The sequence below is a fragment of the Mustelus asterias genome, chromosome 20 (genome assembly GCF_964213995.1).
Source record: "Mustelus asterias chromosome 20, sMusAst1.hap1.1, whole genome shotgun sequence".
Taxonomy (NCBI): domain Eukaryota; kingdom Metazoa; phylum Chordata; class Chondrichthyes; order Carcharhiniformes; family Triakidae; genus Mustelus; species Mustelus asterias.
In genome coordinates, this window is record NC_135820.1 from 31740167 (window position 1) to 31762694 (window position 22528).

Consider the following 22528-nt stretch of genomic DNA (forward strand, 5'->3'; position numbering starts at 1 on the left):
CCTAGAAATGAGGCTTGGGTCAATGCCAGGAGGAGGGGTAAGAAGCAATCGGGAAGACAATCCCCTGGGGCGGTTCCCCTCCATAATAGGTTTTCGGTGCTGGAGGCTACAGTTGAGGAGGAATCAACTGAGCATAGAGAGCAGATCTCTGGGGGTGAGCCGAGTGAGAAAGCTCAGGTGGTTAGGGGCTGTAAAAGACTGGGCCTTGTGATTGGGGACTCCACAATTAAGGGGACAGATAGGAGGGTCGGAACTAAAGGTAGGGACTCAGGGTTGGTGTGTTGCCTACCAGGGGCTGGGGTCCGGGATGTGTCTGACAGGGTATTCAGGACTCTTAGGGGGGAGGGAGATAAACCACAAGTTATTGTACATGTGGGGACACACGACATAGGGAGGATAGGGGAAGGGGATATTAGGCAGGGATTTATGGAGTTGGGGTGGAAACTAAAGGCCAAGACTGACAGAGTGGTTATCTCTGGACTCTTGCCTGTACCACGGGATAGTTTAGAGAGGAATAGGGAGAGGGAAGGTTTGAATTCATGGCTGAGGGGATGGTGCAGGAGGGAGGGGTTCAGGTACTTAAGCAATTGGGGCTCGTACTGGGGAAGGTGTGACCTCTATGAGAAGGATGGTCTACACCTTAATCAGAAGGGGACCAATATCCTGGGGGGTAAATTTGCTAAGGCCATGCAGGGAGGTTTAAACTGATTCGGGGGGGGGGAGGGATCCTGAGTAGTGGGGCTGAAAGTGAGGGATGCATGGATGGGGACTGCAATGCACGGCATTGCAGAGGTGGGGTGGAGCAGGGTTTGAAATGTGTATACTTCAATGCCAGGAGTATTCGCAATAAAGTGGGTGAACTTGCAGCGTGGATCAGTACCTGGGACTTCGATGTTGTGGCTATTTCAGAGACATGGATAGAGCAGGGGCAGGAATGGATGCTGCAGGTCCCGGGGTTCAAATGTTTTAGTCGAAGTAGGGAAGGAGGTAGAAGAGGGGGAGAGGTAGCATTATTGGTCAGAGATTGTATCACAGTGTCAGAGAGGAGGTTTGATGAGGACTTATCTGTTGAGGTAGTATGGGCGGAGATTAGAAATAGGAGAGGAGAGGTCACCCTGTTGGGAGTCTTTTATAGACCTCCTAAAAGTTCTAGAGAGGTTGAGGAAAGGATTGCGGAGTCAATCCTGCTTAGGAGTGAAAGTAATCGGGCAATTGTTATGGGGGATTTTAACTTGACTAATATTGACTGGAATTGTTATAGCTCTAGCTCGTTAGAGGGGTCAGTTTTTGTTCAAAGCGTGCAGGAAGGTTTTTTGACTCAGTATGTAGACAGGCCAACTAGAGGTGAGGCTATATTGGATCTGGTGCTGGGAAATGAGCCAGACCAGGTGCTAGACTTGGAAGTTGGTGTGCATTTTGGTGATAGTGACCACAATTCGGTTACGTTCACCTTAGTGATGGAAAGGGATAGGCATGAACCTCGGGCCAGTGGTTTTAGCTGGGGGAAGGGTAATTATGAGGCTATTAGGAGAGAATTAGGAAACATAGGTTGGACTAGGAGATTACAGGGACTGGGAACGTCCGACATGTGGAGTTTTTTCAAGGAGCAGCTACTGCGAGTCTGTGATAGGTATGTCCCTGTCAGGCAAGGAGGAATTGGTAGGGCTAGGGAACCGTGGTGCACCAAAAAAGTTTCGTTGTTGGTTAAAAAGAAAAAGGAGGCTTATGTTCGGATGAGACGTGAGCACTCGGGTAGTGCACTAGAAAGCTTTAGATTGGCTAAGAGGGAGTTGAAGAGCGAGCTTAGAAGGGCTAAAAGGGGACATGAGAAGACTTTGGCGGATAGGGTTAAAGAGAATCCTAAGGCGTTCTATAGGTATGTCAAGAACAGAAGGTTGGTTAGGGCAAGTTTAGGGCCAGTTATAGATGGCAGAGGGAAGTTATGTGTGGAACCGGAGGAGATTGGTGAAGCATTGAACCAATATTTCTCTTCGGTGTTCACGCAAGGGGACATGAATATAGCTGAGGAGGACACTGGGTTGCAAGGGAGTAGAATAGACAGTATTACAGTTGATAAGGAGGATGTGCAGGATATTCTGGAGGGTCTGAAAATAGATAAATCCCCTGGTCCGGATGGGATTTATCCAAGGATTCTCTGGGAGGCAAGAGAAGTGATTGCAGAGCCTCTGGCTCTGATCTTCAGGTCGTCGTTGGCCTCTGGTATAGTACCAGAAGATTGGAGGTTAGCGAATGTTGTCCCATTGTTTAAGAAGGGGAACAGAGACTTCCCCGGGAATTATAGACCGGTGAGTCTCACTTCTGTTGTCGGCAAGATGTTGGAAAAAATTATAAGGGATAGGATTTATAGTTATTTGGAGAGTAATGAATTGATAGGTGATAGTCAGCATGGTTTTGTGGCAGGTAGGTCGTGCCTTACTAACCTTATTGAGTTTTTTGAGAAAGTGACCAAGGAGGTGGATGGGGGCAAGGCAGTGGACGTGGTATATATGGATTTTAGTAAGGCGTTTGATAAGGTTCACCATGGTAGGCTTCTGCAGAAAATGCAGATGTATGGGATTGGGGATGATCTAGGAAATTGGATCAGGAATTGGCTAGCGGATAGGAAACAGAGGGTGGTGGTTGATAGTAAATATTCATCATGGAGTGCGGTTACAAGTGGTGTACCTCAGGGATCTGTTTTGGGGCCACTGCTGTTTGTAATATTTATTAATGATCTGGATGAGGGTATAGTTGGGTGGATTAGCAAATTTGCTGATGACACCAAAGTCGGTGGTGTGGTAGACAGTGAGGAAGGGTGTCGTAGTTTGCAGGAAGACTTAGACAGGTTGCAAAGTTGGGCCGAGAGGTGGCGGATGGAGTTTAATGCGGAGAAGTGTGAGGTAATTCACTTTGGTAGGAATAACAGATGTGTTGAGTATAGGGCTAACGGGAGGACTTTGAATAGTGTGGAGGAGCAGAGGGATCTAGGTGTATGTGTGCATAGATCCCTGAAAGTTGGGAATCAAGTAGATAAGGTTGTTAAGAAGGCATACGGTGTCTTGGCGTTTATTGGTAGGGGGATTGAATTTAGGAGTCGTAGCGTTATGTTGCAACTGTACACAACTCTGGTGCGGCCGCACTTGGAGTACTGTGTGCAGTTCTGGTCCCCACATTACAGGAAGGATGTGGAGGCTTTGGAGAGGGTGCAGAGGAGGTTTACCAGAATGTTGCCTGGTATGGAGGGGAGATCCTATGAGGAGAGGCTGAGGGATTTGGGATTGTTTTCGCTGGAAAGGCGGCGGCTAAGAGGGGATCTTATTGAAACATATAAGATGATTAGAGGTTTAGATAGGGTGGATAGTGATAGCCTTTTTCCTCTGATGGAGAAATCCAGCACGAGGGGGCATGGCTTTAAATTGAGGGGGGGTAGTTATAGAACCGATGTCAGGGGTAGGTTCTTTACCCAGAGGGTGGTGAGGGATTGGAATGCCCTGCCAGCATCAGTAGTAAATGCGCCTAGTTTGGGGGCGTTTAAGAGATCCGTAGATAGGTTCATGGACGAAAAGAAATTGGTTTAGGTTGGAGGGTCACAGTTTTTTTTTAACTGGTCGGTGCAACATCGTGGGCCGAAGGGCCTGTTCTGCGCTGTAATGTTCTATGTTCTATGTTCTATCAGGAAAAAGATACAAAAGTCTGAGGTCACGTACCAACCGACTCAAGAACAGCTTCGTCCCTGCTGCTGTCAGACTTTTGAATGGACCTACCTTGCATTAAGTTGACCTTTCTCAACATTCTAGCTATGACTGTAACACTCCTCGTTTCGTTCTCTATAAACGGTATGCTGTACAGCGCACAAGAAACAATACTTTTCACTGTATGTTAATACATGTGACAATAATAAATCAAATCAAATCCATTGTGTGTCTTTTAGGGCAAACCAAATAAACTAACTCAGGGACAAAGTAAAAGGGGCAGCTCCCCAAAAGGAGGGGGAACAGCCCGAACAGAAGTACAAAGGAAACTTAAAACATCAAATCAAAATGTGAGTATCGGGGTCTATAATGCACCCCAGCCCCCGCGGTGCCCAACGGGTGCGGAAGGCGTCAACTGCGCCCGTGGACACCGCATGCTCCCTCTCCAGGGTTACCTGGCTGCGAACGTAGCTGCGATAGAGGGGCAGTCAGGATGGACGACCCCGTCAATCGCGTGCTGCCTGGACCTGTTAATGGCGCGTTTCGCCAGGCGCGGAAGCAGGTTCACGAGGAGGTCGCCATCCCGCCCCGCCCCGCACCAGGTGTCCATAGATCAGGAGCGTGGGACTGAAGTGCAAACAAAACATCAATAAAAGGTTCTTCAGGAAAACAAAATGGGAGTGCAACCTAAAACACAAAACGTAGACATGGTCCACGGACTCCACAAGGCCACAGAAGGGGCAAACTTGGGAGCCCGTGAAACCTATGGTTGTATGGAACTGCTGCATGCATCACCCTCCAGCCAGGTCCCCAAGAGAATTGGGGGAGATCCCTCCGAAGAGGGACCTCCACTGGGGTCAAATCCCTTGTGTGGACCATGAATTGGATTCAATTAGCATCTAGTTTTGGGCAGAGCTCCTCCCAATGCGCCGGCCTCCGCCTGGCTCTGATTGGCTAGAATCAAAGTTATTGTGACGACTTCGTGCTTCGTTTTCTGATTTGTGAATCTGGATGTCACTCAGAAAGCTGGTTTTCCGATTGGTCAACTCCTTGTGCCGGCGGAATGGCGGCCGTGGGCCAGGGTGAAGAGCGGCGCTCCGGCAGCCCGGCCCCGGGGGGCAGGGCCTCGGCAGAGCGCTCCGGCAGCCCGGCCCCGGGGGGCAGGGCCTCGGCACAGCGCTCCGGCAGCCCGGCCCCGGGGGGCAGGGCCTCGGCAGAGCGCTCCGGCAGCCCGGCCCCGGGGGGCAAAGCCCCGGCACAACTCTCTGACAGCCCGGCCTCGGGGAGCCGGACCCAGGCAGAGCGCTCCGGCAGCCCGGCCCAGGCAGAGCGCTCCGGCAGCCCGGCCCAGGCACAGCGCTCCGACAGCCCGGCCCAGGCACAGCGCTCCGACAGCCCGGCCCAGGCACAGCGCTCCGACAGCCCGGCCTCGAGGAGCAGCTCTCCCTCTCCCAGTGCGGATTTGCGCAGTGTGTTGGTTACCAGTGTCCTGAATTTGGAGAGATTGGAGGTGGATCTCTACAGGTGGGTCAGGCACAGTAACCTGTCCTTCATCAGTTAAAAGTTTTTAAAGTTTATTAGTCATGAGGCTCACATTAACACTGCAATCAGTTAATTACTGTCTGAGACATTAAGAAGTCTTGTAGCACCAGGTTAAGACCATAAGACCATAAGACATAGGAGCGGAAGTAAGGCCATTCGGCCCATCGAGTCCACTCCACCATTCAATCATGGTTGATTTCAACTCCATTTACCCGCTCTCTCCCCATAGCCCTTAATTCCTCGAGAAATCAAGAATTTATCAATTTCTGTCTTGAAGACGCTCAACGTCTCGGCCTCCACAGCCCTCTGTGGCAATGAATTCCACAGACCCACCACTCTCTGGCTGAAGAAATTTCTCCTCATCTCTGTTCTAAAGTGACTCCCTTTTATTCTAAGGCTGTGCCCCCGCGTCCTAGTCTCCCCTGTTAATGGAAACAACTTCCCTACGTCCATCCTATCTAAGCCGTTCAGGTTAAAGTTTAACAGGTTTACATAGAACGTAGAACAGTACAGCACAGAACAGGCCCTTCGGCCCACGAAGTTGTGCCGAGCTTTATCTGAAACCAAGATCAAGCTATCCCACTCCCTATCATCCTGGTGTGCTCCATGTGCCTATCCAATAACCGCTTAAATGTTCCTAAAGTGTCTGACTCCACTATCACTGCAGGCAGTCCATTCCACACCCCAACCACTCTCTGAGTAAAGAACCTACCTCTGATGTCCTTCCTATATCTCCCACCATGAACCCTATAGTTATGCCCCCTTGTAATAGCTCCATCAACCCGAGGAAATAGTGATTTCAAATAACCTTGTTGGACTATAACTTGGTATCGTGTGACCCCTCATTTTGTCCGCCCCAGTCCAACATCGGCATCACCACATCACATTTTAGAAAGCCTAACAAGTATACCAGACGATATACAATACATATACAGGAATTTACAATGGACTGTAGGACACTAGGCAGTACAGAGGACCAGAGGGATCTCTGAAGGCAGCAAGGCAGGTCAATAAGGTGGTTAAGATGGCATATGGGATGAGCTGAGGCGTAAAATATAAAAACAGTGAGGTTACGATGGAGCTGCATAAAACACTGGTTAGGCCACAGCTGGAGTATTGTGCAGTTTGGTCATCACACTATAGGAAGGATGTGACACTGCAGGAAGGATGTGATTGCATTAGAGAAGGTGCAAAGGAAATTCACCAGGATATTCCCTGGGTTGAGGCATTTCAGCTATGACGGGAGGCTGGTTAAGTTGAGATTGTATTCCTTCGAACAGAGAAGACCCAGGGGTGGGCGGGGTGGAAATGATCAAGGTGTACAAAATTGAGAGTCATTGATATGGTAAATAGAAAGATTTTTTTTTCCTGTAGTATAAGGGTCAATAACCATATGGGTTTACGGTAAGAGACAGAAGATTTAGGAGACTTGAGGAAAAAACTTTTTCACTTCACCCAACAGGTGGTGGGAGCCTACTGTTTGAAAGGGTAGTAGAGATGGGAACCCCCTAAGCATTTAAATGAACACTTGAAACAGCAGAGCATACAAGGCTATGGACCAAGTGCTGGAAAATGCTACAAAAGCAGAAATATGCCGGAAAATCTCAATTTGTCTCTTTCACCCTGTGCACCGTCACTGCTTTCCATTTATCTCCTGGTGTTCGACAAGTTGTTAACCATGTTTAATCCCACTACCCCTCTCTACCCTCATAGTATAAATCTCTATTGACTCACTTTCCCCTCAGCTCTGACGAAGGGTCATCTAGACTCGAAATGTTGACTCTACTCTCCATGGATGCTGTCAGACCTGCTGAGATTTTCCAGTATTTTTCTGCTTTTGTTTCAGATTCCAGCATCTGCCGTATTTTGTGTTTATGCTGGAAAATGGGATTCAAATGGATAGATGCATGATGGCTGGTGCATACACGGACAAAAGGCCCCTCAGTAAAGCTCTGAGAATCTATGTAATCGATGGGATAATGTCTAAATGAGGGCTGTGTCCTTGGAGGTCATCTTTTGAATTATTGTATCCAAAACACACATTAATTGGTAGTCTAAAATATTGAGATTTGGTCAAATGACTGAATAAAGTGTTAGGGACAATTCAATATCAGTAATTTAGGGTGATGTATTGTGCCTTGTTTTAAACAAGTGAAAAACATTGGACATAAGAGGATTGGAGCAATGAAAGTGCAAATGGTCATGTCTCTCAACTGCAAATTGAGAGCAAGTGGGAAAAATAGGATGGGTTCATCTTCAGAGTTGAGGCAATTGTGTTGGGTAAAAGTCAACTCTGCATGTGCTGTGCTATTTGCCTGACTTTAGAGTTCTTGACGCTGACACTGGGGACCTAAATTAGAAATTGATATGTTAATAGAAGGAGCTCGACTGCAATGTTTTTATATTTACGTTGGACTCTTATTTTCTATTTTCAGCACGTTTGATTTATGTTAAATAGCTTTTTATAGGAGTCAGCACTGACTATTATCAACTCTCCAAACACTGTTTTCATTAATCAAACGTTAAACAATGCACCAAGATAAGTACCTGTTTAATTTGATGGCTAACCATAAGTAGAGGTATTGGAATTCTCAAGCACAGTTGCTTATGCCGAGTTGGAAAATTACTACAAAGAAAGTGATGTTTTCGAACTGCCCTGTCAGCTTTCTGTCTTGTGAAATGATGGTTGTGCTGAAGTGGTTAACTGTATCCAGCGAAACTAGTGTCCTATCCAGGATGCAAGCCTGGGCAAGTTCTGTGGAGACCGTGGGTTGCCAAATGTCAGGGTCCTCCTTTTAACCTTCCTGCTGTATCCAAAGGAATGCAAAGTGCTACGTTTGGCACTGGCATGGTTGCAAGAGTTTCTGAAAAAATGACCAAAATTGAAGTAGGGCTTCAAATCAGGGTTGTAATACTTGTCACCCACCAGTTCTTTTTGGGAGGTGCATTTATGATGCTTATCAATGTTGAATACTAGCTGAGTCTCACCATGAAGTATTGTATATAAAGAAAGGTCACTTGGTTATGGTACGAGTAAGTGCTAGCACCAGTGGCATTCTACACCAAAGTAAAACATTCAGGAGAGGAGAGAAAAACACAAGTCTAGCAGGGTGGAAGAGTTTTTGAACCACAATAGGTATAAAAACAAGGATAACTTTAAAACAAAATCAAAATACTGTGGATGCTGGAATCTAAAAGAAAGACAGAAAATGCTGGAAAATCTCAGCAGGTCTGACAGCATCTGTGGAGAAAATAGAACTAATGTTTCAAGTCTGGATGGCCCTTTGTTAGAGGTTCATCAGAACTTCAAAAACCTGAGGAGACTTAGCAAAGTTAATCAGTGGTGAATGAAAGTGACAAATCTAATAAAGGAAATTACAATTGATAATGGTAGTGTATTTTGTTTTGCATAGTTTGAGGCCAGTACAGACTATGTTTGAGACTGGTGAGTTTCATGCAGTTTAAGTTATGATTGAAGTCGCATGTAGGCTTATGTAATGAAGTTACTGTGAAAATCCCCTAGTCGCCACACTCTGGTGCCTTTTCAGGTACACGGAGGGAGAATTTAGCATCACCAATTCACCTAACCAGCATGTCTTTTGGACTGTGGGAGGAAACCAGAGCACCCGGAGGAATCCCATGTGGACACGGGGAGAATGTGCAGATTCTGCACAGACAGGAATTGAACCCGGGTCCCTGATGCTGTGAGGCAGCCGTGCTAACCACTGTGCCACCAAGTGAAAGTAGATTGTGGAAATGTGTGAAGACTACATGGTAGAATATATAGAAAATTGTATCATGGTGCTACTGAAATAATGAATATGTGCTGAGAAATTAAAAATGAGGTATTCTGTGATCCTGTCAAAAACAAAATTTCCATGTTTTATATTTTAAATTCTCTTTGTCTCATCCACTCTTCTATGCTTGTTTTTGTTTTAAAAAGAGGAACACATCACTGGATCCCAAGGAGTCGCATGTTATTTGGTGGACAGATTGTGGGCCAGTCGCTAGTAGCTGCTGCAATGTCTGTACCCGAGAATGTTTTTGTTCATTCATTGCACTGTTACTTTGTACGAGCAGGTAAAATGTGAACTTCTTCACTGGTTAGTTCCTCCTCCCCCTGTAAAGCAGCTGTGAAAACTGAAACTTGCACTGCATCAGAAATTCAGACGGTGCTGTGCTCACATAGACATTCTCTGGGCAAATCCTGCTGTTTATGAACAATCTGCATTGTTAGATATATTTGCTATTATATTGAACAATGGCATGTTTGTTCCATGGGTGTCAAGAAGAAAAAACTTGCATGTCAGTTTGCTGATATTACAGAACTTCAAAGTGTCTTTGCTATTATCAAAAATATAGTTTCAATTCCTGATATTTCATTCGTAGTGAAGTAAACACTCATATTTACAGCCTTGGGTGACTGTCTGCGTGGAGTTTGCACGTTCTCCCATGCCTGCATGGGTTTCCTCCAGATGCTCCAGTTTATTCCCACAGTCCAAAGATGTGCGGGTTAAGTTGATTGGCCATGCTAAATTGCCCCTTAGTATCGGGGGAATTACTGGGATAAATACGTGGGGTTACGGGGATAGGGCCTGGGTTGACTGTTGGTGCAAGCTCAATGGGCTAAATGGCCTCTCTGCACTGTAGGGCTTCTATGAGGAACTTCAGTTTTGAGGATCAACTGGAGAGGTTGGCACTGTTTCCTTGACGAGAAGAAGGCTAAGAGGAGATGTGATATAAGTGCTCAAAACCTGGTTTGGCATGGTGGCACAGTGGTTAACACTGCTGCCTCACAACACCAGAGACCCAGGTTCGATTCCCGCCCTCGGGTCACTGTGTGCAGTTTGCACATTCTCCCCGTTTCTGTGTGGGTTTCTGCCGAGTGCTCCAGTTTACCCCCACAGTCCAAATGTGTGCAGGTTAGATGGATTGGCCATTCTAAATTGCCCCTTAGTGTCAGGGACACTATATAGGTTAAATGCCTGGGGTTATGGGGATAGGGCCTGGGTAGGATTGTGGTCGGTGCAGACTTGATGGGCTGAATGGCCTCCTTCTGCACTGTAGGATTCTATGAACATCATGAAGAGGCTGGACAGAGGAGATAGGAGGACATTGTTCCCACTTGTGAAAGGATCAAGAATGAGGGCTCAGATTTAGTGATTTGCAAAAGGAACTGATGTGATGTGAGAGAGAACTTTTTCATTCTAATGAGTTGTTCAGGTCTGGAATGCACTGCCTGGAAGTGTGGTGAAGCAAGTTCAGTAGGAGAGGTGGTGGCATAGTGGTATTGTCACTGAAGTGGTAATCCAGAGACCCAGGGTACTGGTCTGGGGACCCATGTTTGAATTCCACCACAGCAGCAGATGGTGAAATTTGAACCCAGTAAAAATCATGGAATTACAAGTCTAATGATGACCATGAAACCATTGTCGATTGTTGTAAAAACCTATCTGGTTAACTAAAGTCTTTCAGAGAAGGAAATCTTCCACCCTTGCCTAGTCGTGTGACTTCAGATCCACAGAAACGTGATTGACTCTGAACTTCCCTCTGAAATGACCTAACAAACCACTCAGTTCAAAGGCAATTAAGGATGGGCAATAAGTGCTGGCCCAGCCAGGGAAACCCACATCCTGTGGAAAGAATTAAAAAAATTAAGGCATTCAAGAGGGCATTTGATGATTCAAATAGAAACAAGGCAGGGAAATAGCATTGAGGCATAATGCTCATTTGGAGAGCCACTATCGACATGATGGGTCGAATAGCTTCCTTGTGCATCCTAACAATTCTGTGAAACGTAACTTGGTTTTGAAAAGTAAAATCTGTAATTTGCTGCAGTTGGGCAACATTCATAAGAATACATAGGAAAACAGTCTCGTGCTATACACCAGACAACTAAATTGAAATTTGACACTTCAAAACTGGCTCTCTGATCTATTTTCACAGGAGGAACAAAGCTGACATCCATGTTGATGATGTTTGGGGGGAGGGCAGGCAATCATCTTTCTGGAATGGGAGGATACTCCTGATGTTTTTTAACACAAATTTAAATGAAACTGCATAAATTTTGCTATTTTTGATGCACTGTAAATAAACAGCAGCTACGTTAACTGACCCAGCAGGTCAAATATTACTAAATTAACTTAACTAATCGTTCCACTTCAGTCAGAGGGTTGGTCATGAATGCTCTCAAATCGCAGTGAGAGTTTTAACAAGACCAGGTTAAAGTCCAACAGGTTTATTTGGTAGCAAATGCCATTAGAAACACAGAAACCCTACAGTGCAGAAAGAGGCCATTTGGCCCATCGAGTCTGCACCGACCACAATCCCACCCAGGCCCTTCCCCCATATCCCTACATATTTTACCTGCTAATCCCTCTAACCTACACATCTCAGGACACTAAGGGGCAATTTTAGCATGGCCAATCAACCTAACCCGCACATCTTTGGGCTGTGGGAGGAAACCGGCGCACCCAGAGGAAACACACGCAGACACGAGGAGAATGTGCAAACTCCACGCAGACAGTGACCCAAGCCGGGAATCGAACCCAGGTCCCTGGAGCTGTGAAGCAGCAGTGCTAACCACTGTGCTACCGTGTCGCCCTTTAGCTTTCGGAGCGTTGCTCCTTCGTCAGATGGAGTGGATACCCTCATAAGAACAGGATATGGCGCTCGACTCATCGATTGACAGTTCCGACATGCCACAGCGAAAAACCGTACCGACCTCCTCAGAAGACAAACCCGGGACACGGTGGACAGAGTACCCTTTGTCGTCCAGTACTTCCCCAGAGCTGAGAAGCTACGGCATTTCCTCTGGAGCCTTCAACATGTCATTGATGAAGACGAACATCTCGCCAAGGCCACCCCCACTTCTTGCTTTCAAACAACCGCACAACCTCGAACAGTCCATTGTCCGCAACAAACTACCCAGCCTTCAGGAGAACAGTGACCACGACACCACACAACCCTGCCACAGCAACCTCTGCAAGACGTGCCGGATCATCGACACGGATGCCATCATCTCACGTGAGAACACCATCTACCAGGTATACGGTACCTATTCTTGCAACTCAGTCAATGTTGTCTACCTGATACGCTGCAGGAAAGGATGTCCCGAGGCATGGTACATTGGGGAAACCATGCAGACGCTATGACAACGGATGAATGAACACCGCTCGACAATCACCAGGCAAGACTGTTCTCTTCCTGTGGGGGAGCGGTCATGGGCATTCAGCCTCTGATCTTCGGGTAAGTGTTCTCCAAGGCGGCCTTCACGACACGACAGCGCAGAGTCGCTGAGCAGAAACTGATAGCCAAGTTCCGCACACATGAGGACGTCCTAAACCGGGATCTTGGGTTTATGTCACACTATCAGTAACCCCCACAGCTTGCCTCCTGGACTTGCAGAATCTCACTGGCTGTCCTGTCTGGAGACAATACACATCTCTTTAACCTGTGCTTAATGCTCCCTCCACTCACATTGTCTGTATCTTTAAGACCTGGTTGGCTGTAGAGATTCACATTCTAATCAGTATTCTGTAACTTGATTTTGTGTCTCTATGCCCTGCTTGAGAGCAGATATCCACTTCATCTGACGAAGGAGCAGCGCTCCGAAAGCTAATGGCATTTGCTACCAAATAAGCCTTTTGGGCTTTAACCTGGTGTTGTTAAAACTCTTACTTTGTTTACCCCAGTCCAACGTCGGCATCTCCACATCATAACTATGCTCTCAAATCAGTCAGGTGAAGGATAGAGAGCAGTAAACTACCTGGAACTTACTCCAGGGCTCTCCAGATCGACTGCCATAGTTTAGGAAGATCCACTACAACCCCGCATAGATACAGATAGAACTGTTCTTCTCCATCCCAGAAAATATGAGGCAAAGGTATTTAAAGGTGAGGTAATCCACAGTGCAAACTGTCCTGACACACGCACATATTCAGTTTGTGGCTGGACCGTTACAAATTGTGTAATGGCTCGTTTAACTAATTCTGTCTGTCTGAAGTATCCAGTTTATCAGTTTGTGTACACGTGCTTGTGCCCACACAGCATGTAGTGATCACTTATTTTTCCCTCCTAAAGCTTATTTCTTTGACCAACATCCCTCTCCCTAGCACTTGTGTTCATTCTCCGTAAGCTTCTAGTCGTATGCTTTAAGCTATCTTGCTGTTAAAATGGCAATATAAATTGAAGCAGTTGCTGATAAATCAGAGTAGTACAGATGGAGAGTTGCTGTCCGCAACTTGCACGTATTGTGTATTCCTGGAAATGGCGTAATCCAACGCTGTTCTGCAGTTCAAAATCCATTAAAGAACTTGCTAAAATTGAAGCTTTATGTTTTGTGACAAAACATTAAATTGCTGCATATCTTGGTCACCATGTATTTCATATTGGTGCTTTAAGAGGAAATTTCCATGTATTGTTATACATTTTACAAGAGAAAACACTGGATGGGGGAAAGATATGCATTTCTCACCTCACTGTTTTGCATGTGATAGCTATGCTATCCAGCATTTGAAATTAACATCAATTGTCTAACAATTGCTATCTCAAGTAAGTGATCATTTTCTTCTAAACATTTGGATTGGTGATTTTGGATTTGTCACTTGTTGCAAATCATTTTATTTTCATGGTTTGTTTGAGTAGGATGAGATGTGCTTTACACATTTCCAAGCTGGTATAGGAGACTCCATCCTTGTTTTTCCAGTCTATTAATAACATTTTAAGCAGTTGTAAGTTTTCTGGTGGTAATAAGTGACTAAGCAACACCCCACATTCTGTTTGAGGACTTTCTTATTAAACATTGTGATAAAACCAAAACAGATTTTGCAAGTACACATCAAGTCTGTTAGTAGACTAAAGTTTCAGGGGGGACTGTTTTGCAAGTACCTGAATGTTCTCCCAAAACATTCCCTCCTTTTAGTATATACAGCCTTTTAATTGGCAGTAATAAGAGAACTAAATTTTACACATCTCAGGGGAGATGGTGACATAGTGTTATTGTCATTGGACGAGTAATCCAGAGGCCTGGGCTAATGCTCTGAGGACATGGTTCGAATCATAGAATCCCTACAGTGCAGAAAGAGACCATTTGGTTCATCGTGTCTGCATCGACAACAGTCACTCCCAGGCCCTATTCCCGTAACGTCACGCATTTGCCCTGACACTAATGGGCTATTTAGCATTGCCAATTAACCTAACCTGCACATCTTTGGACTGTCCCACCAAAGTAAATGCTGGAATTTAAATTTGATTAACCTGGAATGGTGAAAGTATCATTGATTGTCGTTTTAAAAAAAAACATCTGTCTAAGGTAAGGAAATCTACTGTCCTTACCTGTTCTGGCCCACATATGACTCCAGAACCACAGTGATGTAGTTGACTCTTAATTGCCCTCCTGAAATGGCCAGTCAGTCATTCGAGCAATTAGGGATGGTACTAAATTTACAGGGGTTTTACGAGGGGATTTTCACAGTAACTTCATTGCAGTGTTAATGTATGCCTACTTGTGACTAATAAATAAAAAACTTTAAATAAAACTTTAAAATGCTGACCTGAGCAACAGTGCCCACATCCCAAGAAAGAAAGAAATGTTGTCCAACAATCCATTCGTTACAAATCACTCCTAAATGTGGAAAGCATGGAGTATGTTAAGAGGATTGTCCTTTATTAAGCCAGTTTTGCTGTAATACATAATTACATTTAGGCCCTGACCCTTGACATTGTGTTTAATCTTACTGCAGGTGATCCCAATGTGCCAGTTGTATACAGAGTTGATCGTACTCGGGATGGTAAGAGCTTTTCTGTCCGTTCGGTGAAAGCCATCCAGCATGGGTACCCAATCCTAATTTGCCAAGCCTCTTTCCAGAAGAAAATGGAGAGTCCAATTCAGCACCAGTTTACCATGCCTGTGGTTCCTGCCCCTGAAAATGTATTGACCCAGGAGGAGCTCATTGAAAAATACTTGAGGTATGGCAAATAGCTAGCACTGAGAGAAGATATTATTTATAATATCATGTACTAATGCTTCAGAATATCATGCCCCTTGTATAATGATTTGTATAGCTCTAATACCTGTCATATACTTTAGCCATTTGCCTCTTACCCTATGACCTCGTGGGATTTCATTGGCCTGTAAAATCCGGATGCTTCCTCCCTCTAATGCCGATGCTACTTCCCCTATTGCTTAGCAACCCCTGATGCTTAGCTACAAAGGTCAAAGTTAATGTTCTCACCAACACTTGCTCACATCAATGGCCGAACCAGACAGATGTACATTCTTAGACTAGACTTATCTGGACAGTGTGAACTACCCTATTCATAAAGGGGCTCTGGGAATCTTACTGCTAGTAACTGTCATTGATAAGAACTTGCACATTTTGTAGTTTCATTGTCTTAAAGAATGTGGTTCTTCTCGATATGCCTCTTATCCCATCAGGCCTCGCGGTAACCTGCTTTTGGCTAAAATGTACAGATTTCTTTAACATATAGCTAAAATACATTTTTTTAAATCCAAAATACATGTTTAAATCTGAAATAATTGATCAAATCTCATACTTAGTTAAACCACTTGCTGTGTTTATACGTGTCTTTATGTAAACCGTTCCCCATTAGCTTGTAAGTCTAGTCTAAGGTCATTTCACTTATTGTTAGTATTTTAATAGTAACTTAAATCCCTGATTATTTGAAATTTCTTTAACCTACTACGAATTCCACTACTCCTGTTGGAAAGTGCACTTGCACTAATTTCCGACAAGGCCAAAGCCACACTAGGCTGCAAACCCCTGCACACTCAAATGGGTTTCCAACACTTTTTTTTAAAATCTGGGGACTCGCAAAGAAGGGGTTCACTTGATGAGATACTGTCGGGGCAATGGCACCATAGAAGCACACCCCATTTGTTACAGTTTTGGCTTTTACAACACACTGCGCCTCTCAGATGTTACTGTGACAATTTCCGTAATGGATTTATTTCCCTTCTGAACTAAGGTTTACTTTTTTTTTCTCAAGCCTCTGGCTCATAATCTGGTATATTACTGTATTATTTGAGATTCTGTCATTCAAATATGATGAAATTGAAGCCCTATCTTCCTTTGTGATTCACATGATTCCATATAGCAACTTAGAGCAGGAAGATTTCTTGATATCCTGGCCAATGTCTGGCTAGCTCCATCAAATACCAGTCATTTCTCAACTATTTATTACATATTGCTCTACATAAACTAGCTACCATATTTGCCAATGCAAATCACTGTTGTTAAAAGTAGTTCACTGTGCATTGATATGATATTCTATATTTTTTAAAAATGTGATTTTATTTTTAGAGATCCAGATCTAACGGAGAATTATAAAACGGGTCTGACCAAAATATTAGCTGAAGAGGTTCCAATTGAAATCAAACCCATAAATCCACCAGATTACTACAGACGTGTAGCCATGGAGCCTGTACAGCGATTCTGGGTTCGAGCACGTGGTTACATAGGTAGGATTCCAAATTTGCTTTCAGGATTATTTCTGCTTGCGTGAATTGGGAGAGTAAAATTGGGTCCCTTTTCTTTAGAAGTCAAATCTGTTGGACACCACCAAATCTGAGGGGAAACCAGGTTTTGAGATTGTGTGATGCTTGTCACTATATCATGAGGTCTACCTGTAAGAGGTGCAGAGAGCTTTAGTGAGAAAAAGGAACAGTATCAGGTCTGGATCAGTCAGTGTACACAATTGTCCCATAGATGTTATCCAAAAACTGGATACGGTCAGAAAGCATAATTTAATATCGGTATTCTCAAATCCAAACTTCTACTTGTCAGTGTGTCAGCTTCCCATTCTGACCTCCTTTCTCCACATTCATATGAAAAATCCAAAGTTGTTAAGGCGTAGTACAAAGTAATGAATCAAACTAAGAAAAATGGTACTATAAACATCTTGTGAAGTCTAATTTGCTCTGATACATTGATGTTGGTGCCAAGAATTTCAAAGCAGCATCTTGTTACTGCTTTATCTTAACAGGCTAATTTTAATGCTGGGTTGGTCCTCTTCCTTGTTTGGGGCCTTGCCCTGGGCACAGTTGCCAATATCAAGGGACACTAACTATCTTGAGATATAATATGGTGCAATAAAGTTTGAGAATCACCTCTCTAGATCTGCTTAGTTTGCCTAGACCAATGTCATGGCTTTGTAATGCGTTCAATGTTGAATCACGACTGACCAGTCTGATAAGTATTTCCATTGTTGTCAGGATATTTTCCTAATGTGCAGTTACCCAGTTCATACTCATTGACAGTTCAGCAAAGATATGAAAGTCCCAAATTGCTTCTAACATCTGCCACTTGCTTCTCTGGCTGTCCATATTGCTTGTTGTTGAGGCCTGCTGATCAATGGGTCTCCACCCTGTCTTACTCCTGGACCTCAGTACTACCATCATTTACTCACCCTCGGCCTGTGGAAAGGGTGGAAGGAAAGATACTTGTGACACTTGGAAAAACTGAATACATAGTGTTGTCAAGAGCTCTGTGATCATTGCAAAACTGATTTTACTATGAGAGGTGCCATAGTTTTAGGCTTACTAAGGAATGCCCATTGTGGAACCTTTAGTACACCAGATGGAGCACTTGATGTTGTAAGTTCATGAACTTATTTATCCAGTTTTTTAATTGTATCACAAGTTTTAACATTTTGAGTGCCCATGGATTAAAAGGACCATGACAGAATGGATACAACATTGGTTAGGAGGTAGAACACGGTGTGGTGGCAATGAACTATTTTTCAGTCCACGGGGAAGTATATGTCAATGTTCTCAAAAACTGGCACCTGGACCACTGATCATTTTCGTATATATTTATTAGTAACCTGGATTTGAGTATACAGGACATAATTTCAAAGTTTGCAGGTGATACAAAACTCCAAAAAAACAGTGAATGATGGATTAAGGACTCGGGGTTAAAATGAAAAAATCTTGTATTTATTGTGGAGTAATATATAATTGACTATTAGCTACCAAATGTTTTTTGCAGATTGCTTCTGTAGATATCGTAAACCAAATCTCCTTAATGGACTGGTCAAAAAGGGACAGAGCCTCCCAAACCAGCTTGGAAATGTGCAACCCGTCTTCGATCTTTCCTGCACTTTTCCCAACTTCAGGACATCCCAAAGTGCTTTACAGACAATAATTGTCATTGCAATTTGAAGGAATTCAGTAGCCAATTCATGCACAGCAAGAAATAAATGTTAGTTAGGGCATTTGAATAACTTATCTTCACATAATGTCATGAAGCTTTTACACCATCTTGGAACAGGTAGGGCCCAGGTTTAACATCTCATCTAAGATGACACCTCCATGATAACAGTATTCCTCAAGCTCCAATCAGAAATCTAGTGAGTGCTGCATTTTTAGAAATGTCTCTCTTTCAATAAAATGTTAAACTGAAACGTTGGGTTGGATTTTCAAAGGAGATGTGGGAGGATCATGTTGGGAAACTTGCTGACCCAGTAGACCCAATTCCTTTTAAAAAGACACCCCTGCCAGCCATATTTTCAAGTCGTGGAAGGCCTCCACCAACTGTATTTTTGTGTCGGACCTACTGCCTCCAGAACCAGGCCTGAGGCAGCAGTGGAAGTTGATGGAATGGCAAGGTTAGCAAGCTAGAACCCCCAACTATGTTTATTGGGATAGTGGCTGAGTTTAATGATGATTGTCAGGACACTAACTAGTGACCTCAAACCCGTCCCCACGTCATACTGTGCCCCACAACCCAAGTCCCAATGGCTCCAACCTCTACCTAACCCCACCACCACCCTGAAATCTGGGCCCAGTCTGCACATTTCCTCTGTACCCACTCTCTAGGTATCCATGGGGAAACCTCAGGAGCCATTTCTTTGAAATGGGGATGAACAATATAATAGAACCTTCACTCAAACATACTCCCTATGGGGAAAAAAATTCTCTTAATAAAGCCATTGAAAAAACGTAAATCCGGTCAAGTGGGCATGCTGTTATTAAAGACAAATAGATCTATTTCATTAACCACGTCAAAGACATTTAATTCTTTGATGCCCTCTTAAAACTGTCAATCAACATGGGAATACAACCTCCTGAAATAAGTGAGCTTGGAGCTTTGAAACTCAGCCAAATATTCAAGATATGTAATAGTGTAATCAATAAAGCCTCTTTTTTTCCCTCTGCTAAGCTACACCAGCTGTCCTGTCAATCAAAGCAATATTTATGTTACGACTAAATTAAACATTATCTACCTTCTTTCAATATAAAAGGGCTCTGGGCTTTCAAATCATTTTAAAACCATTCTACTACAGATCCCAAGAAATGTTTTCTTGGTTTTGAATGCGTAACCGCACACTTCCCAACAAGAAAACAACTCTAATACAGCTCAACACTAACACAATGTTGCTAAACCTACCTTTGCAGGAAAGAGCCCTACAATCAATCACTGCAGTAAAAACACATCTAACTTCTAATGCAGAATTTAACTATGGAAACTGAAGGAACACATTTTTCATTTCAAGGCTTGTCAGTAAACCAATTACAGGAGCAGGTAGTATTTTTATTTCTCTACTTGGGACTGGGGTTCCCCCAGTGGCTCACAACTCCTCTGAGGTTCCCCAATTCCATGGGTGACTACAAGGCCAACCCCCAAAGGAGTAGGCAAGGTGGGATCACTGAGTGTAGGCTCACTACCCTTATCTCAGGCCTGTAAAAATCCCACACAGCAGGAATGGGAGCGGAGATCTGGGTTTTGGGTCCTGCCTACCATATTTAATTTCCCCTGCCTCCAGTCCTGCTTGGATGAAGGCATGAAAATCCAGGCACTTCAACTCTAATGAATATAAAAGATCCCAAAGAATTATTTAAAGAACGGGAATAGCCTCTTACTGTTCTGGCCAACATTCCTCCCTTAACCAAATCCAGCAAAACAATTGAACTGGTCATTCCCCTTATTATTGATTGTGGGATCATGCTGTGTGTAAAGTCCCTACCATATCTGCCTGCAGAATAAGTGACTGCACAAGTAATTCATTGGCTGCTAGGTGTTCTCCGATGTCCTGAGGATGTGAAAGGTTCTATATAAATCCAAGCTCTTGATACTTTAGCACCATAATTCTGATATTAAGATGCCAACCTCCTGATCCAACAGTGTAAAATTGTAACTGTATTTTGTAGGTGATAGCAACATGAAGTTGCATTGCTGTGTTGCTGCCTACATCTCCGATTACTCCTTCCTGAGAACTGCATTATTGCCTCATTTGCAGTACAGAGTTAAATTCATGGCATCCCTTGACCATTCCATGTGGTTCCATGCCCCATTTCGGTCTGATGAGTGGATGTTATATGAATGTGAGAGTCCCTGGTCTGGTAAGTTTTTGTTTTATTTGACAGTTCAATTTGCGTAGAATGTGATGAATATGATCCATTAACTATTTAAAGTTGATGTCAAAATAATCTTTGGAGGAAGAAAATGTTAGCGGGTAGACTGCATAGATACTGTCTGCTTTAGCATGGTGGGATGAGCTTTGTGCATTCCGTTCCCTACAGAATTAGTTCTTGATTAACCTTAACCATGCCGTTTAGAAAAGTGCTGGACATAGGCCAAATGAGTTCCATTGTCACCTAACGATTAATAGCTGAACAATTCTCATGCTTCTGCTAGCAGTTGTTGCATGAATAGCATTGACGATACACATGAGCAGGTGTTTGCCCATCCTGTTAGCCAGGCATTGTGTATGTGTGGCTGTGATTTTCCAGCTTTTCTTTATTGTGTGGGTATCACCAAAGGGCACCAGCAAATATGGAAACACTCTCTAGGAGCCTTGTCCTAACTTCTGATTATCAGTGTCTACTGCCCAAAGGGGAAACAATGAACAGTGTGAATCAGTGTAGTATGTTGCAGCAAAAAGAAAAACAAGCAATCAATACAAGACTGCACAGATTTGCTGCCTTGTGATCCACCTATGCTCCCTCAGGAAGATTCAAGAGAATAGGCTGGTGAAGCAAGAGAAGGATTTGTCTCTGTGCTCAAATTCTAATAACAGTAGCACCAGGTGATTTCTGTCTAGCTCATGATCTTCTCACTGTGTATAGGTGGCTGCAGAGGCCTGGTACAGGGTCGTCTCTGGAAACGAAATGGAATCTTGGCAGTTTCTTGTTCTCAAGAAGGAGTATTTTACGTGAAACCAACAACCCCCAATGAAAGCAAGTTGTGACAAAATAGGCTAATTGCCAATTAACCTACGTCATGCATTTGTATCATGTCTTCAACCTCGGGGACTGTGTAATTTGTCAAGAGGTTTATATATATATACATCATCTGTAGTATATTAAAAATCCTGTGTGCACTCTTTCTGGAAAACTCTTCCATTAATTCCTATGCCCACATTTACAATGAAAATTGTCTGTAAATTAATGTAATTATATCCTTTTGTCAGTGGTGGCAATTTGTCTCTTCCTCCTTCAGCCTGCACAGCAGATAGTCCCCTGATTCCCAAATGTTTAACTGCGATATAAATATTTAAATGTAATTTTAAATTGAAGTACTACATAAGATTAAAGTTGAGGGTGCAAAAAATGTTTGGGACTTGTGATACATTCTGCTGCTGGGGGTACAGAAGGCGGCACATGAATTAAGCTGTGATTCAGTGTGCTAGGTCCTGAGTGTCTCAGTTTGCATAGCCTAGTAATGTTAATGCATTAAAGATCTTCAGCTGGGATACTGGGTTGTTTTATAGAATATTTATTTCATTAAAAGTGCATTGATGACCATGGTTTAGCTGTGGTTCAAGGGTTCTTTCAGGAAAGAATTCAGAAAAATGATCGAGTATGAATTTTAAAGTTCATAGTGACTAAATCATTTGAGCAGCATATATGTTTGTACATTCTGGTGTAAAGAATCCATTGCAAGACATTTTCAAAATTAAATTATATTTTTACTAAAATCATGCTTGTGCTAGTTATGGCTTTATTGCATTCTTTTTGTAAATAGTCAATGTACAGCGTCAGAACTGATCAGACTAGATCATATCCATTATCGAGCCTGTTTCTGACTTGTGCAGTTTCTATTGAACAACTGTTGCCACAAATCTTTTTCCGGACCAACCTTCTGTGCAAATGATGTGCAAGATGTATAAAAATAAATGGGATTTATTTCACTAAAATGTTTGGCCTGAAGTTTTAGCACATTACAGCACAAAACCATTCAATCCATTTTAATACACTGATGCTCGCTTCTTAAACTATATTCATTTGTTTTCCCTACTTAATACTAATACTTAAAGTGAAACAATAATTT

At 43.5% G+C, this 22528-nt stretch overlaps 1 protein-coding gene across 1 annotated transcript; it reads left to right on the forward strand.

Moving 5' to 3' along the window:
• Positions 1-4754: 4754 nt before the first annotated feature.
• acot8 (acyl-CoA thioesterase 8) lies at positions 4755-21637 on the forward strand. The gene is made up of 6 exons (XM_078236389.1): positions 4755-5216; positions 9178-9314; positions 14978-15203; positions 16559-16716; positions 20407-20598; positions 21325-21637. The coding sequence occupies exons 1-6, from the start codon at positions 4756-4758 to the stop codon at positions 21444-21446; spliced, it is 1296 nt and encodes a 431-aa protein (XP_078092515.1). The 5' UTR covers position 4755; the 3' UTR covers positions 21447-21637.
• The last annotated feature ends 891 nt before the right edge of the window (positions 21638-22528 follow it).